At 44.9% G+C, this 14,908-nt stretch overlaps 1 protein-coding gene across 2 annotated transcripts in view; it reads left to right on the top strand.

Annotated features, from left to right (window-relative positions):
* Window positions 1–6,583, top strand: part of XPNPEP1 (X-prolyl aminopeptidase 1) — a 30,365-nt gene extending 23,782 nt beyond the window's left edge. For both annotated transcript variants that reach the window (XM_026851188.1, XM_026851187.1), the window contains exons 15-20: window positions 1,478–1,538; window positions 2,357–2,426; window positions 3,580–3,753; window positions 4,633–4,709; window positions 5,182–5,280; window positions 6,337–6,583. In XM_026851188.1, the coding sequence (XP_026706989.1) occupies window positions 1,478–1,538; window positions 2,357–2,426; window positions 3,580–3,753; window positions 4,633–4,709; window positions 5,182–5,280; window positions 6,337–6,465 (610 nt within the window). In that variant the 3' untranslated portion in view covers window positions 6,466–6,583. The remainder of the gene's footprint in view (window positions 1–1,477; window positions 1,539–2,356; window positions 2,427–3,579; window positions 3,754–4,632; window positions 4,710–5,181; window positions 5,281–6,336) is intronic.
* Window positions 6,584–14,908: the final 8,325 nt, after the last annotated feature.

Genomic DNA, 14,908 nt, shown 5'->3' with positions numbered 1-14,908 from the left:
TTACCAGTGTGATGGTAGCTGTGCTCTAGCTGGTGGTTCATGTTCCTGTCTGTTGCATCTCTGCTCACCTGGGACATTGGTGTTTGAGTTGCAGGGAACAGGGAGCAGGCCTGGCTGCCCTGGTTTAGCCTTGGGCTTCCTGCACAGCAGCCTGCACAGCTCAATGAGGCACCTGCCCTGCCAGGATCTGCCCTGTGGGCAAATTTGACTGATGTTGAGGTCAGAACAAGGTGGGGCAAAGGATCAGGACAGCACTGTCCTGTGGTGTTCTTTGTCTTTAGAGGCAAGGTGTCTCATCCCACTTGGCCACTTGGGTTTCAGGTGTGTTTTTGGAAAGGCATTATGTCTGTTGACTCACTCAGTGCTGTTTTGACAGGGCCATTCAGTGGCCTCAATCTCTGCAGCTGTTTACTGTGGAACTCTGACTCCGTGGAGAATGAAAGTAGTGATGTTTTTAGCCAGTGTAGATGAGAAGTGACTTGTTCAGAAAGATGCAGGACAGGCCTGTCTGCTCCTTTGAGATGGGCTTTGTCTCTAGAGCTATGCCTTTTTGTTATGTTAGTCAGGAAGAGCATTGAAAAAGAACCATACAGGCATCCTTTGATAAGATTTTTACAAGGAGATCTTTTTTCCTCCCCTCTGATGGCCTAATTAACGATTTCCTTAGTGCCACTATGAAAAACAGCCCTTTGAATACAATATAAGCTGGACCTCAGTGGCACTTACCACATCATTGTGATAGGGATGCTCCACTTGTCCCTGCTGAGAAGTTAAATTGCGAGTGCTTTGTGACCATAGCCTGTGTGTGCTGGGGAGAAGTGTAGGCACAGGAGTGAGTGTTTCAAAGGGAACTCATTATTTCAAGACCCTCTGTGTTTTTGACGGCAGGCTCAAAACTGTATTTGTAGAAAGAACGTAGAGCTGGCTTCTGATGTCTCAGACTAACCCCTGTCCAAATGATCAGTAACTTCTAGAAATCTTAGCACAAGACATCCTGAGGGTGAAGGGGACACTATACCCCTTTACACTTCCATCTTGTCTGAGCTGGTAGCGGTCATTTGTGGATAAGTATATGTTTTTAAGCTGCTAATGAATCATCTTCCATGCAGATAGACTAAATTTGGCCTTCTTTGTTCTGGTCTCAATGGGAAAGTACCAGTTGCTAAACTTCAAATTAACATGATTTTTATGAGCAGTTTAGATTCTAATTTGCGAAGAGCTTTGGGATGCTTATGGATGAAGGATAACATTTTGAATTGTAAGTCATTATTGCTACATCTGGGACATGTGTGTTCAGGAATTTTTGAGATTAGAAACTGTTACATCATAAGTCTTGTGTAGCACAGATCAGATGACTTTACCCACTTATGAGTTTGATTGGTTTGCTGCAGCATGACTGGATTTTCTGTGCATTCTGACTTCCATCTTTCTTTTTACCCCATCCCTTTGCTTCCTGAATCTTTGTCTGCCTCTGAAGAGATGGTACAACAGATGTGACAAGGACAATGCATTTTGGCACACCATCAGCCTATGAAAAAGTAAGTTGGCATCTCAGTATGGTTTGCAATCTGACCCTTATTATTAGAGATACTTAAATTAGTAATGTGTCCTACTGCTGTGTAGTCAAAGTGCTCTATCAAGTGTCATTTATTTAGTAATATGTGACAGCATTTTGATAAAGACTGAAAGGGAGGCTGTCAGACTTCAGACTTCCAAAATATAAACCAAATGATTTAGATAATGACACCTTTCTATCTTAAAATGCACCCCTCATACATGTCTAATAAGAAATGTCTAACAAGAAATAATAAAATCAGCAGGCTGAGGATAAACATTACTGGCTTGTCCAACATGGGAGTTAGGAGAGTTTAATTTAGTGCAAAGCTCAGTGTCTAATGCAAGGCTTGCAGTAGTGGTTTGTGTCTAGTGTACCATATCAAAAACTTACCTGAGAATGTCTGTGTTGGAAATTCAACAATGTAATTTTGTTTGTTTTAAATTACTTCTTTAATTAAAACTGATTTCGTCATTATAGTTCACTCAGTGATGAAAATATGCTGTAGGGTATGCTCAGGAAGTAAGAGTACAGCCACAAAGAAAATCAGTCAGGTGAATCCTGCTGCTAAACCTGCAGCCTGAGTTTGTGACACTCCATAATTGGTGGAGAAAGATCTTCAGAGTAATTTAAACATTCTCTGTTCATGGTTTGCATTGACATTGCCAGCCATGGGAGACTATGAGCAAGTCTTCCCAGTTCCTCTTCAATTTCCTACAAGATGCAGTCTTTCTTCCCATTCCTGGGGAAGACAAAGTTTTGCCTCTCCCTGTTTATTTATGGCACACATTTCTTTGACAGGAATGCTTCACCTATGTCCTGAAGGGACATATAGCTGTGAGTGCAGCCATCTTCCCAAATGGAACCAAAGGTAGGTTGATGAGTTGGAGTGTTTTGATCACAGCAGTGACCTCTGAAGAACCGTTCGGTGGTCTGAGAGCAACGTTACGGTTGACAGGTCCAGATATGTTGGGCAGGTGTTGATGTAACTGGTCCATCGCAACATTTTTGATTCTGGATTACTGATGTCTTTTCTCTGTGCAACCAATTCTGAGGGGGGAAGTCTGAAGGGTGTTCAGAGTGCTGTGGCTCTAGGGTGATGGTGACTCTCATCAGTCAATGGCACTCTTAACACATCTGTGGCCTTTCTGTGCTTGGAGGTTGTCTTTAAGCTTTACTCATGGCTCTGACAAAATGAGAGGTCACTTTCCAGCTTCAGAAGGGCTGGCTGATTGTCTTCCAGTTAATGTGGAATCTCTTTTATCAGTGAGCAGCATGGGAAAATGACACACAAAGGAACTGTTTTGATTTTGTGCCAGAGAAGCTGAGACATACGTTCACCCTTGTTGAATTTGTTGCAAAACTATTTTCTCCCTCGTCATACACCTTACACAAAGATGCCTCTTTTTACATTTGCATTCTAGGGTAGATGGGGAAAAAGCAGCTGCGTAGTGGTACAAGAAACCCCAACTGAAAACGGAGGGTGTCTGAACTTGAACATATGGGCTTGGTATTCACATTCTCTGCATTCTGACTGAAACAATCTGAAATGACAGGCCATCCAGGCAAGAAGTCTGGCTGATTAGTGCACCAAATACAATTGGCAGGTCTTCTACTTTGAGTTCTTTTTGTGCAGCTACTTTTAAGAAGGGTACTGAATTCTCTGTGGGACATTTAACCACTAGATTATTTCCTGAAAACCCCAGTGAAGCAAACAGCAGTGCAATGTTTCTGTTTCAGACCATCTTCTGAAGTGCTGTGTAACAGGAGAGAGAGATGGGCTCTTTGGTTGGGAAAGGGCTTGAATGTCAGGTTTGCCAAATCTGTTCTGTAACTTCTGACAGTCCAACGACTTGCTTTCTTTGGCTAGTGATGGGGTTTTTTTGAGGGGGTGGTAGTGGTTTCGTTTGTTTAGGGTTTTTTGGCATGTTTTCCAGGTTTGAGCCTTCAGTGTGATTATCAGTGTCTCTGAGGCAGCCTGACTTGATCAGATTCTCTCTCCATGTCTATCTCTTCCCCTCCAGGTCACCTTCTAGATTCCTTTGCCCGCTCTGCCTTGTGGGACTGTGGCTTGGATTACCTGCATGGGACAGGACATGGAGTTGGCTCCTTCCTAAACGTACATGAGGGTCCTTGTGGCATTAGCTACAAAACCTTTGCAGACGAGCCCTTGGAGGCTGGCATGATCGTCTCTGATGGTATTTAGCATTGGTGATTCTCTCTGGTTACCGGGAGAGGGACTAAACTCTTTAAAATGCAGAGAGAATAAGTCTGACAATGGTTTAAATGAAAGGAGGGATCATAAGCTCTGGTCCTGCCTCCTGAGCTTGTTATTTTGTCATTTAAGCTCTTTAGGTAAAGACAGACCCTTATTTTAGCTCTTTTGCCTTCCATAAAGTGTCTTTGCAGCCTGGTGCTGCAGGCCTGCTTCCTGCTTTCTACAGTGCAAAGCTCAGTGGATCTGTGCTGCTGACCAGCCCAGCTCTGGCATGCTGCCTGCCATTCTGCAGTGGAAGAGCTGGCTACAGTACAAGGTGGACACCAGTCTTTCAGGAGCTCATCTTGGTTTTGCTATGGGCTATTTAAGGCAGCTGTTAAATCTTTACATGCCTTATTCTTCCAGTATCAAATTAACAGCCTGCTGGGGTTTGCTGAGAGACTTACATTTCTTCAGGGCTGCAAAGTCCTCTCAGGGAATCAGGGGAGCACTCTCTAAACTAAGTTTTTTGAGGAAGGGGTTACCCACCTGCCTTTCATAAAGACATTAATATTTTCAGAGTTTCTGATATTTGGAACACATGTTCTCTGTGCTCTTTCTTGACTTGCAGGGAGACTCTGAGCTCAAGGGCTGTCTGTCTTGTTTCTCTTTCCTTTGAGAACTTTTGCTGTCACCTTGCTCGGGGCTTCTGTGCAGATTAAGTAGAGTCAGAAATTTGTTTGCCTTTGTGGATGCCTGATGTCAAGATTGCTTAGTGACTTCAGTGGACTAAAGCCATGGAGGGGAAGTTTAGCCATAGGGAGTAAGTATTAGCACAGTGCATCTATGTGGCTTAGTTAATTACTGTCTGTTTCTGCAGAGCCTGGGTATTATGAAGATGGGTCCTTTGGGATCCGAATAGAAAATGTTGTCCTTGTGATCCCTGCTGAAACCAAGGTGAATGACCTGCTCATGATACTCCTTTCTCTGTGACTCACTGGCTGTAAAACTTTATGTACTGGGACTTGAGGTGGGACCATGCTGCAGACAGTTGAATCCTACTCAAGACTCCTGGTCTCCAAAACCCCGCTTTGCTAATGGGGGCACAGTGGCAGTAGAAACAAAACTACAGACAGATTTTGACATTATAATTGCTGTCTGGCTGGGTTACCATATAGTCATCAAGCTGAGTCCTGTATAACTGTGATCTGGGACATGGCCTCTGGAAAGTAACCAGTGAATTAAATAACTAAGGTTTATATTGAGATTATTTGCTTGAACTGTAAGAAAAATGTTATTGTAAGTTGCTACCCTCTCATCTGAATGTTACGTGGGTCGTTCTGTAGTGATGACATGAGCCAAGGAGTAAGTGTCATCTGTCTAGAGCTGTTTCTAAAAATTTACAACCTTGTTTGTCTTTCTGCTGCAGTATAATTTCAAAAACAGAGGGAGCCTGACTTTTGAACCATTAACACTGGTTCCGATCCAGACGAAAATGATTGATGTTAATTTGCTGACACAAAAAGAGGTAAGTGAAACAGTAGGTTTCCATTGCCTTCTTTGCACTAGGACCAGCTTGTTCTGTTCTGTTTACAAGAACCACTGGCCTCTGTTCCATTTCATAGATCCAGAGAGCAGTTCTGAGCAATCTGACTTAATTTTGAACCTGATCCAGCTTTGAGTGGGAGGGTGGACTAGACGAGCTCTCCAGAGGCCCTTCCAATCTAATTTATTCTGTGATGAAGGCAGCGAGGACCCCTCCGATGATGTTGTTTTGGTAGTTCCCTTGATATGGTATTTACTGCTATCATCTCTTGTCTTTTCCTACTCCTGCCTTAATTTGCTTCTGTCAGACTATCGTGCTGTCTCCCCAGAGACTTATAGCAATGACAGTCCCATGTTGTTGTCTGTATCTACTTGTGACCAGTCCCATTCAGCCACACCACATTCTGCAGTACATCCAGAGTCTGAGCAGACATCAATGATATCTGCTCAGGGGCATTTATTTCCTGAATAGTTTCATACTCTAAACTTTCTGTTTAGGTCTCCCACTACCTTCACCGTGACGTCTTTCATCCTGTTTTTCTATCATACTCCTTAATTTGACTCAACCCATCCTCCTTTTCTGAATGGTAGTCCTATTTGCATTTCCTTTTTCTGAAGAGGACTGTGAAGAGTACCAATATCTGCTGTAAGGTTACTGTTCAGATCAGTAGGGCAGCTTGTGTCTCAGGGCTGCATTGTTCAGTTACAGATTTGCAAAGCTATTTACTAGACTGTGCCAAGGTAGCTCTTCTGATCTGCTGGAGGCACCGATTTGCAGAGGCTTTAAATACCCATAGCTGAACTGAACCTGGCTCCTCTGAAAACCCAGGATGAATTGCTTCAGTTCCTACCCTCATCAAATTTACAAATCACTTCCATATATGAGAGGTCTGTCTCTTCGGGACAGGATTCCTTCCCAGCATAACAGCTTGATCCCAAAGACCACAAGGGCCTACAGATGTCTTGGCTGTGCACAACTTGTAAGGACACCAACTCTTCTGCATTTATACTGAATGTCATACCCCCTCCCTTTCTCTAGTGTAACTGGGTGAACGACTATCATCAGAAGTGCAGGGAAGTAATTGGAGCAGAACTGGAGAGGCAAGGCCGGCACGAAGCTCTTCGGTGGCTTGTCCAGGAGACGGAGCCTCTCATCAGAGTTCAGTAGCACCACAGTTGTCTGCGGTGTGTAGAACATCAGGACAGCTCGGTGTCACAATAATCTACGTCTTCTTGGCGCTTGACACTGCTGGGAGAATGTTCTTCAATAAACCTTTGGAAATCAGGAGGGGTTTTCATGTAGTATTTCTCTCCCTGCAACATGTGTGGGTAATGTGGGGGTAAGAAGGGTTACTGTCTCAACGTTATTTTTTTTTTTTTTTTCAGGGGAGGGGTTGAGAATAGAAAGCAAACAAAATAAATAAGCATGTTGCCTTTCAAACAGGGATTTTATTGAAATAATGGTTCTAAGAGGCAATACTGGAATATTTTATACTGTCTGGTTTTTCACATGAAAACTCGGTATTTTTGCATACTCGGGTTCCAGTTGCTAAGATGCTGCCCACATAGCAGGACTGATTACTGAATAAAAGATTCCAACCCGCTGTTTGCTCCGTCTGCCTTCTCTTGCAGTCAGTGATGTGTTGGGTTTGACAACTTGAAGGGCAAGAACCAGATAATTCCACCTTTATGTGTGCATCAAGCTCAGATAGTGGAGAAATATGTATGGGGCTGCCCTGTGCTCGGTGCTGGGCAGACGTGGAGGGGCCTGACAGGAGCAGTCAGTTCTTCCCTTCAGTGCTTCGTGACAGACTGTGGAAAGGATGTGGTGACACTCAGCAGAGGTTTGTGTGTGCAGAGCACCCAGGCCACTACTTCTGCCTATTGTTATGACTTACTGAGTACTTGAATAACCCTTGGCAGTGCAGGATCTGTGGGCAGTATCATGAAATTACAGCTCTTCTTGGACACAAAGCAATTATTAAGTTAAAAAGGAAAAGCATACAATAGACAGAAGAAGGCCTCTGCAACTTTGGTTCAAAATCAGCCTGGCCTTGGCCACCAGAAGCCGTGCTCTGGGCTGCCAGGCAGTGCACAAAGGCATTTAGTGGTAAGTGAGCTGCTGCAAATTAAATACAGGCAGGAGAGCTGTCCCCTCCCCAGAGCGGAGTGCTCTGCTCTGTGGTCTTCTGAAAAGCACTGTGTGCAGGTGCATCAGAGCATTGTCCATAATGTTACATGATGGGTAAGGATATGTTTACTGCAGGAAGAAGTCATTCTTAACGCTTACACTTGGAAGTGTTTTGATTGACTTCAAGTTCAATGTTAGATCTAAAAAGAGCAATCAGGTAACAGCAACTCAGATTCCTTATATTTTAAAGAAATGTTCTGTGCAAATGGAAATGTTTGTATATGTAATTTACTTCTCCCCCTCTGCCCAACATATCCTGAGAGGGAAATACTGTCTGTTAAATGACTTGAAATGAGTATTTCCCTCAAGAGTTCTGTAAATTGGAAGCCATATCATGTAACCGAACAGAAAAGGAGTGGGAGGAGAAACCAAGTTGCTTGGCCTCCTAGCTATGTCATCTTAGAAGGTCTTAAACCAAAAGTGCAGTAAGTGCTTTAAAAGGTCGTTTTCACACTCTGGCCTCTGCAGATAGGTGTATGTATTTATATATGCAAGTGGTTTCCCACCACCACTTGGAAGTGTTTGCTTGCATCTTAGCTGTCTGTGGGAAACCCATCTGACACACCAACCAGTCCGTGGTGTCTGGTGAGTACATGTTATCAACTAAGATGGATCAGGGAAAACTTTTCTTCCAAAGGTGCCTGTTGCCTCTGTAGGTGCTGACTGTGCCACAGGATCAAAGGACAGGCCGGGCATCTCTGAACAGGTCGTGCTGTGACAAATTGGGACTTCCCTGGTAAAGTCGATGTGCATGCGATGAGGCTGAACGACCAGGGAGTTGTCAGCCAAACGCTGCAGCCTCCCCCGGCCCAGTGGGAGACCTCAGGCTGGAAGGCAGTTGCTCTCTGGGGTGATGGTGCCAGTTCAGATGGCAGCAGGGGCTGCACTGCTGACCGTAGGTACTCCCAGGAATGGTGTCCTGGATGTCCTGGCAAACACCCAGCCTGGGGAGGTCTCTCCACAAACTCAAGGGCAAGTGCTTCCCACAGGAAGGCAGAAGAGGAAGATTTCAACCAAACGGTGAAACAACAGCCCGAGAAGCTTTTGTCCTCTTGACTCAAAGCCACCGCAGTTGGCTCAGACACCTGGGTGAGGATTGGGGGCATGACACTGAAAGTGATTTGCTAGGTGTGAATGGACTTAGACCTTTTCCCCACCTCAATTCCCTCTTTACAGTCGGATGCCAACCTGGGGCCATTCCCACCCAGATCCCAGAAATTCATGGCCCCTTCCCCTCCCAGAGTCCCCTCCAGTGCACAGGGCCAGAGTTGGCGCAATCCAGACTTGTCTCCTCTAGGCACCAGCCCGGAGAGCCTCTCTAGATACCTCCTGCCCTTCTCTCCCCAGCTTGACCCTCCATGCCACCTTGACTCTGTGGGCTTTTGTTGCAGGAAGCATGCCACCATGTCCTGGTCACAGCTTGGAGATCTTTACTCCTTTCTCAGATTTGGCACCTCAGCAGAGGGAGATGGGGTGTTTTGCAGGGTGGGGCTGGCTGACACATATTCCTAACTCTAAGGCATTTGTCTCTCCCTTTTCACTCCTTTAAAAAACCACTATATTTTACATCCTTTCCTGTCTAAGCTTCAGGTTTCCAGTAGAAATTAAGCTTGGCTTCTTTTTTTTATTTCTTCTTCCAGGTTTTGATCTATTCCATCAATGCCTGCTTTCCCTGGGTGGTGTCTTCCTTTCCTGGTGGAAGGAAAAAGTTAAGGAAGAGAGGAACAAGTAAAAGAATAAAGGAAGCCAAGTTTCTGTCAGGTTTGGGTTTTATTTTTGTATGAGTGCCATCCACAGAAATGACCATGAAATTATGCTGTTCAAGTGAAAAGAATAATTTTATTTGATTAAAAAAAAAAAAAAGTTTTTTCCATACAAGCTATTGTTGTGGGAAGGAAGGGGCATTTTCAGTAGCAACATGCTTGATGGTCTATTTTCAAGTCATTCATTTTTGCAGTATTTTTAACCTGGTGGTTGTCTCATAGTCTCACAGTTTTAGAGCGTGCTGCAAAGCACATGTGTGCTCCTTATACAGCCTCTGCTACAGGGGTGCTCTCTGCGGTCAGCCTACCAGGTCCTATCACTTCATCCAGCCCAGGAGCTCAGTGGGTAGTTGTACCTCACCGCAACCGCTGCCACCACCTGATCTTGTTTCTAACTGTGGGACAGGACTTCATTGAATGTAAATCATACTCCATGTGGCAACCCTGATTTATGTCACCAGAGCTCTTCCCTCACTGTCCCCCAGCCCAGCTGTTCGTCAATGTTTGTGCTAGAAATCTCCAGCTATGCTGTTACTGTTTGGGGGCTCTGAAATTCTTTGTTTCCCTTGGAATAAAAATGTTACAGAAGGAGACAGACCCTATTTTTCAGTGAGGAAAATCCGCATCAGCTTTACCATTCAATCATGAATCATGATGTGTGCATTGGCAATGTGCCTGTTGGTGTACAAGGTTTTTTGAGGCTAATAGACCATTTCTCCTTGAGCAGAAGGATTCATATTCATTCATCACCAGCAAGAAATGCTCCTTCCCTCCATAAGCCTGGTGACTGCTTGGCTTCCCCATAGTCACCCCTCCTTCCTCAGTCTGAGGGTGCTAACTTAAATGTGCCTGGCAGCAGTAAAATCCAGTTGTTTTTTAACTTAAATGGTTCATAACTCACCTGTAATGGAAACCCCACTATTGTTCGCATGACTATTAAACCCATCACTTTCCACGACAGCTATTGGAGGAAGTTTTGATTTACCCCAGCCCAGCCTTAGAAAGAAAAATGAAAACTTCTGAGAACACTGTTACTGAGGACCTCCTCAGCAAACCCATCAAACCAGCCTGATGTTGAGGCTGCACACAGTGAATAGTTGCCCAGTAATAATGAGGGGCTGAAGTGTGTTGTGGGGCACGGATGCTTATTCTTGTGGTTCCTTTAGCAGATAGCGACAGTGAGAACCAGCTGGTTGGAGCAGCCAGATATTGAAGCTCTCCCTGGGGATCAGGAAATGACATCTTCTTTCCTTTGCTACTTCTCTGTCACATGGTGCTCTGAGGTGTCTCCTCTGGGTGGTGTGTGGCTGAGGACAGCATGGAGGACACCCCCATTTTGGAAGATGCTCATGGAGGGCTGAATAAGTTTGCTCAGTCATTCAGGAGACTGCCTAAAACACGCCTGTGTGCTGGCACCTGATGCCTGGAGATGACCTGTCTTTGCCCAACACTTTCTCCTTTTTACACTCAGTGGGGGTGAGCTGGCTGCTGATGTTAAGGATTATTGCCTTCATTTTTGCTGACTTGTAGCAATTCACACCTCATTCGCAGAGTCCTCTGTCTTCTTTTTGGGGAAGAAATGCAGGCCTGGGCATCTGGTGGAGGTGTCTGGAGATCAGGAGTTAAATAAGTTGCCTGGTGTCACTGCCCTCAGCTTGTTTTACATGATTAGGACAAAACTCCCCACGGCTTTGGACGTAATAAAAAAAAAAAAAAAAAAAAAAAAAAAGAAACAAGAGCCTCTGGAGGGTAGAAATATGAACTGGGTTAGTGCTTAATTAAGTTGCTTATTAACAGTTGCGTAGTGGCCTGGAAGAATCTCAATGTACCAATTAAAGCAGGGAGCTATCTCCTCAGCTTTCTACCACCTCTAGGGACGCTGTCAAGAATGGGAAGCTTGCAGATCAAGTGCTGTTTATTTTGCTCCTTCCAGCTTGTTAAAAATCATTCTAAATTTGGGATGTGGCAGATGCCCACGGACATGTTTGCTTCCGCAAGGCAGTGGAGTGACGTCTGTCTGATGAAGATTAGCGTGGGAAAGCAATGGGACCGCAATGCTGTCTGACCCCATAAAACCCCTCCTGTTTCTTACAGTTTCTCCGTGTTGCTGCATGAGGAGGAGGGGGCTGGCAGCTCCACGCTGACAGTGGGGCACGTTGGTTTGCACATACTGCCTGGACAGCCGGTGTGGGCTCACAGCATGTGCTTGGAAGGGACATGCCAAGTTATTCTGCCTGTCTGCTGGCTGTCCCATCACGGTGTCACACCATCCTTCAGGAGCTTGACAGGCTCCATCATAAGCTGCAGGGATGGGGTTCCCCTTCCAAATGTGCCTCATGTGGGTGGCCAGAGAGCATGGCTGCTCTGATGACTAGGAACCTTCTGATTTACAGCCAGAAGGTACTTTGCTCAAGAGGCTCACTATTCCTGGTTGTTTACTTTCCTGAACGTGCTGCTGAGGAGGGGTTGTACCTGACCGTCCTGAACAAGCTGACCTTGTGCTATTGCTGCACCCAAGCTCCCTTGCTCATCCTTCTTGCTCCAGGAGGAACTCATGAGAGGACTTATTAGCAAAATCATAAGAGCTTTAACCATCACCTTCCTTGACAGCTGTTTTTTTGGTAGAAGAGGAATATACTTGACCCAAGGGTTGGTATGTCATGTTATGTTCTTGAACACATGTAATGGATCTTGGACAAGCCAAGCTCAGTCACATTGCCCTACAAAGAAAAGACTGAGCAGAATAAGTTGATGAAACCTCACTGTCTGGTGGAAGAAGGGCTCAAGGAGAAGAGGAGCCATCATTCTCCTCTTGTCCAAACATCACATGCTCTGGACCCCTCCATGGTATCTCTTAGAGGAGGGGAGGCTGCAAGGGGGAGCTTGGAGAAGGGGAAGGGCAGCCTGGTCACTGCAGCCTTCAGCAACATGTCAGGGCCTCTGCACGCAACCTGGCATTTCATGTGAGAAACAAATAGCTTTCCAGCCACAGCCCTTTGCAATGGGCTTGACTGGAGGGACAGGGACACTGGTAGACGGGTCTGAAGGAGATTAACGTTGAACAACCCTGCTGATGGACAAGCCAGTCTGTGGCATCATCCCTCTTCTGCTGGCTGCTTAGGCAAAGGCTGTAGGCAGGGGGTAGGAGAGGTAATAGCAAGGTTTAGAAAAATCTGAAGGCAGAGGTCTGAACTCCTCTAACAAGCCATCAGCCTGATGAGGAGGGGACCTCGTATCTTCCCACTCCCAGCCCAGGGCTTGTTCCAGGGGTGAATATTAGTGCATTTAATGCTGACGGTGACCCTGACCACAAACACACAGGGAGCACACAGAGCCAGCAGAGAGCAGCCTAAGTCATATCAACAGAGAACCTCCTTTTTTTTAATTTAAATTGCTTATATTTTACTGGCCTGAGGGCTGGTGAAGCCTGCAGGGGAGTTTTGTTTCTTGGGGCTGCCTGTCACCAGCTCTCCTGGGAGCACAGGCTTCTGGTGTATGATGTTGCCCCACTTTTGTGATGCACCATCTGCAGAGCAATTTCTACACTCAGATGGCATTTGAAGAAAAAAAAATCTAATCCAATCCATTTTTAATGTACCTGCCAGTGGTTTACTCTGGCTTCTGGCATTGCAGGAGCCTTTTGCCTGCAGAGCCTGAAGATGGGTGCCCTCCCTTGTGCGTGCTCAGCTGTGAGCCCTTTCGTGCAGCAGTCTCTGGGGCAATTTGTATGGGCTGGCAACCGGTGAACACAGAGCCTGGTCTTTGTGACTGCTGTGTACAGCACTGCATTGGACTGATCTGCTCAAAAAGCAGTCTGGGGCCAGTGTGTTGTAAACAACTCCCAAAACAGGGCATTAATCAACTGGAGAGGGTCTACCATAAGCCTTCAATATCCCCCTCATCCCCCCAGCATCATGTCAAGCAGCCGTGGCTGGGCATCTACAGAGCTGGAGCAAGGTCCCACTCGCTACGCCCTGTCCCTCTGTGCATCCTCTCTCCCACGAAGATGCTGCTTTCCCCTCTGTGCTGACAGGGGACTCGGTGAGCGTCCTTTGTTTCCATTTGCATTTGGAGCACAGCTTCCAGTAAACACCACCATGTTCCTCTTGAGGTTTGAATACAACATGAGCTGGGGAATTTCAGGTGAAGGTAACATAGTTTGGAGTGCCATGGTCTTTTAGGAGGGGATTTAAGGAGCTTGGAGTGGTTGTGAGAATATCTCTGCTCAAATCCAAACAGGCAGCTTGGTAAGTGCTAAGTTGAGGAAAGTGTCCTCTTCCCCTTGTATCCTATTAATATTTAGGGCTGGGCTTCAATCATTCATTCCTTCAGGGTGTGCTTTTATCATCTCAGTGCTACAGGATTAGCTTGTGCACCTTCTCTGGGCACTCAAAAAAGACTTTTTGATAATATTTGCAAAATTTAGTATCTGAGAGGCCTTTTACAAGAAAAATATATGCAGTCAGAAAAAGCAAAGCTTCCTCATCAGCCCCCAGAGCTTCTTTAAGACCATGCAGAGCTGAGCCTTCGTAGATGTATGGGATCTGGCCTTGGCTGGAAACGAGCTAATCCATTATGACTTGGTTATAGGTTGGGTCCATTATTTCTTTTCTTATACAAGAACTAGTAGATATCTAATGATATTAGATAGACCCAGACCACCTCCATAGGCATCCACAACCCTTGGCACAGCCAGCTCATTTCTCTAAACTGTGGACAAATTGAAATACGCTGTGATTAAATATTCCAAATTATTGACAGCTGTGCTATAAATACCTGACTTGTTAATAGCCCATCTTCCTGCTGGGTCACAAAGTCGGTTTGCTAAAATGAGGATCATCAGATTGCATGTTTTTGAGCACAGCTTGATCAGGGCAGGGTCTGGGAAGAATTCTATTTTGTTTGTCCAAATATTCTTTTTATTTAATTAGGTAAAGCCAACCATGGAATTAGCATTTCCTTTCTCCCTTCAGGAGCCTGAGTGCCTGTGGGAGCTCAACACTGCAGCAATTATTGCAATTTCAGAGTTGGTCAAAACAAGGGACAAACAGGAAATATTTTTTCTGCTTTTAAAAAATATTTTGTAGGGTTATTTCATTCTGGGGTGAGATGATAAGACCGTGAAAAATTTTGCTAACCAAAAACTTGGAAAAGTTATTGAGCCAAAAGAGTGACAGCCATGAAACCATTTAGTTTTCATTGGTTTAGAAGATGTCTTTTAAGTACTGAAAATTCTAATTAAACTCAAAAAATCAGATTCATTTTTAAAGTAAAAAAAATAATTAAGTAGAAGATGGGAGTGTTCCATTTAGAACTTGTTGGAACAAGATAGTGTGACAATTTTTGAAACTGTATTAAAATATTTTTTGACATAAACCTGATGAAACCTGGCCCTAATCCCCTGTACAGACTGAAGTTTGAGGAACTTGAATTTTTCAGATAAGAAACACAAAACCTTAAAAAAATCATTGAAGTCAAGCATATTGCTGAAAAATTCCTGCTGCAGTGATTGCATACTCCTGAGAAACAGGAGTAGCAGGTAAGATTCATCAGTGTGTGTTCATCCTGTCAGACAGACCTAATACCTTGTGTTTGCTTTCTGTAGCCAGTGGAGAGAGACAGGTAACCCCAGAAATGATGTCGCATACTTGTGAGTT

The sequence above is a fragment of the Athene cunicularia genome, assembly GCF_003259725.1.
Source record: "Athene cunicularia isolate RWA chromosome 6 unlocalized genomic scaffold, athCun1 chr6_part1, whole genome shotgun sequence".
Taxonomy (NCBI): Eukaryota; Metazoa; Chordata; class Aves; order Strigiformes; family Strigidae; genus Athene; species Athene cunicularia.
This window is presented reverse-complemented; position numbering and strand designations above follow the sequence as displayed.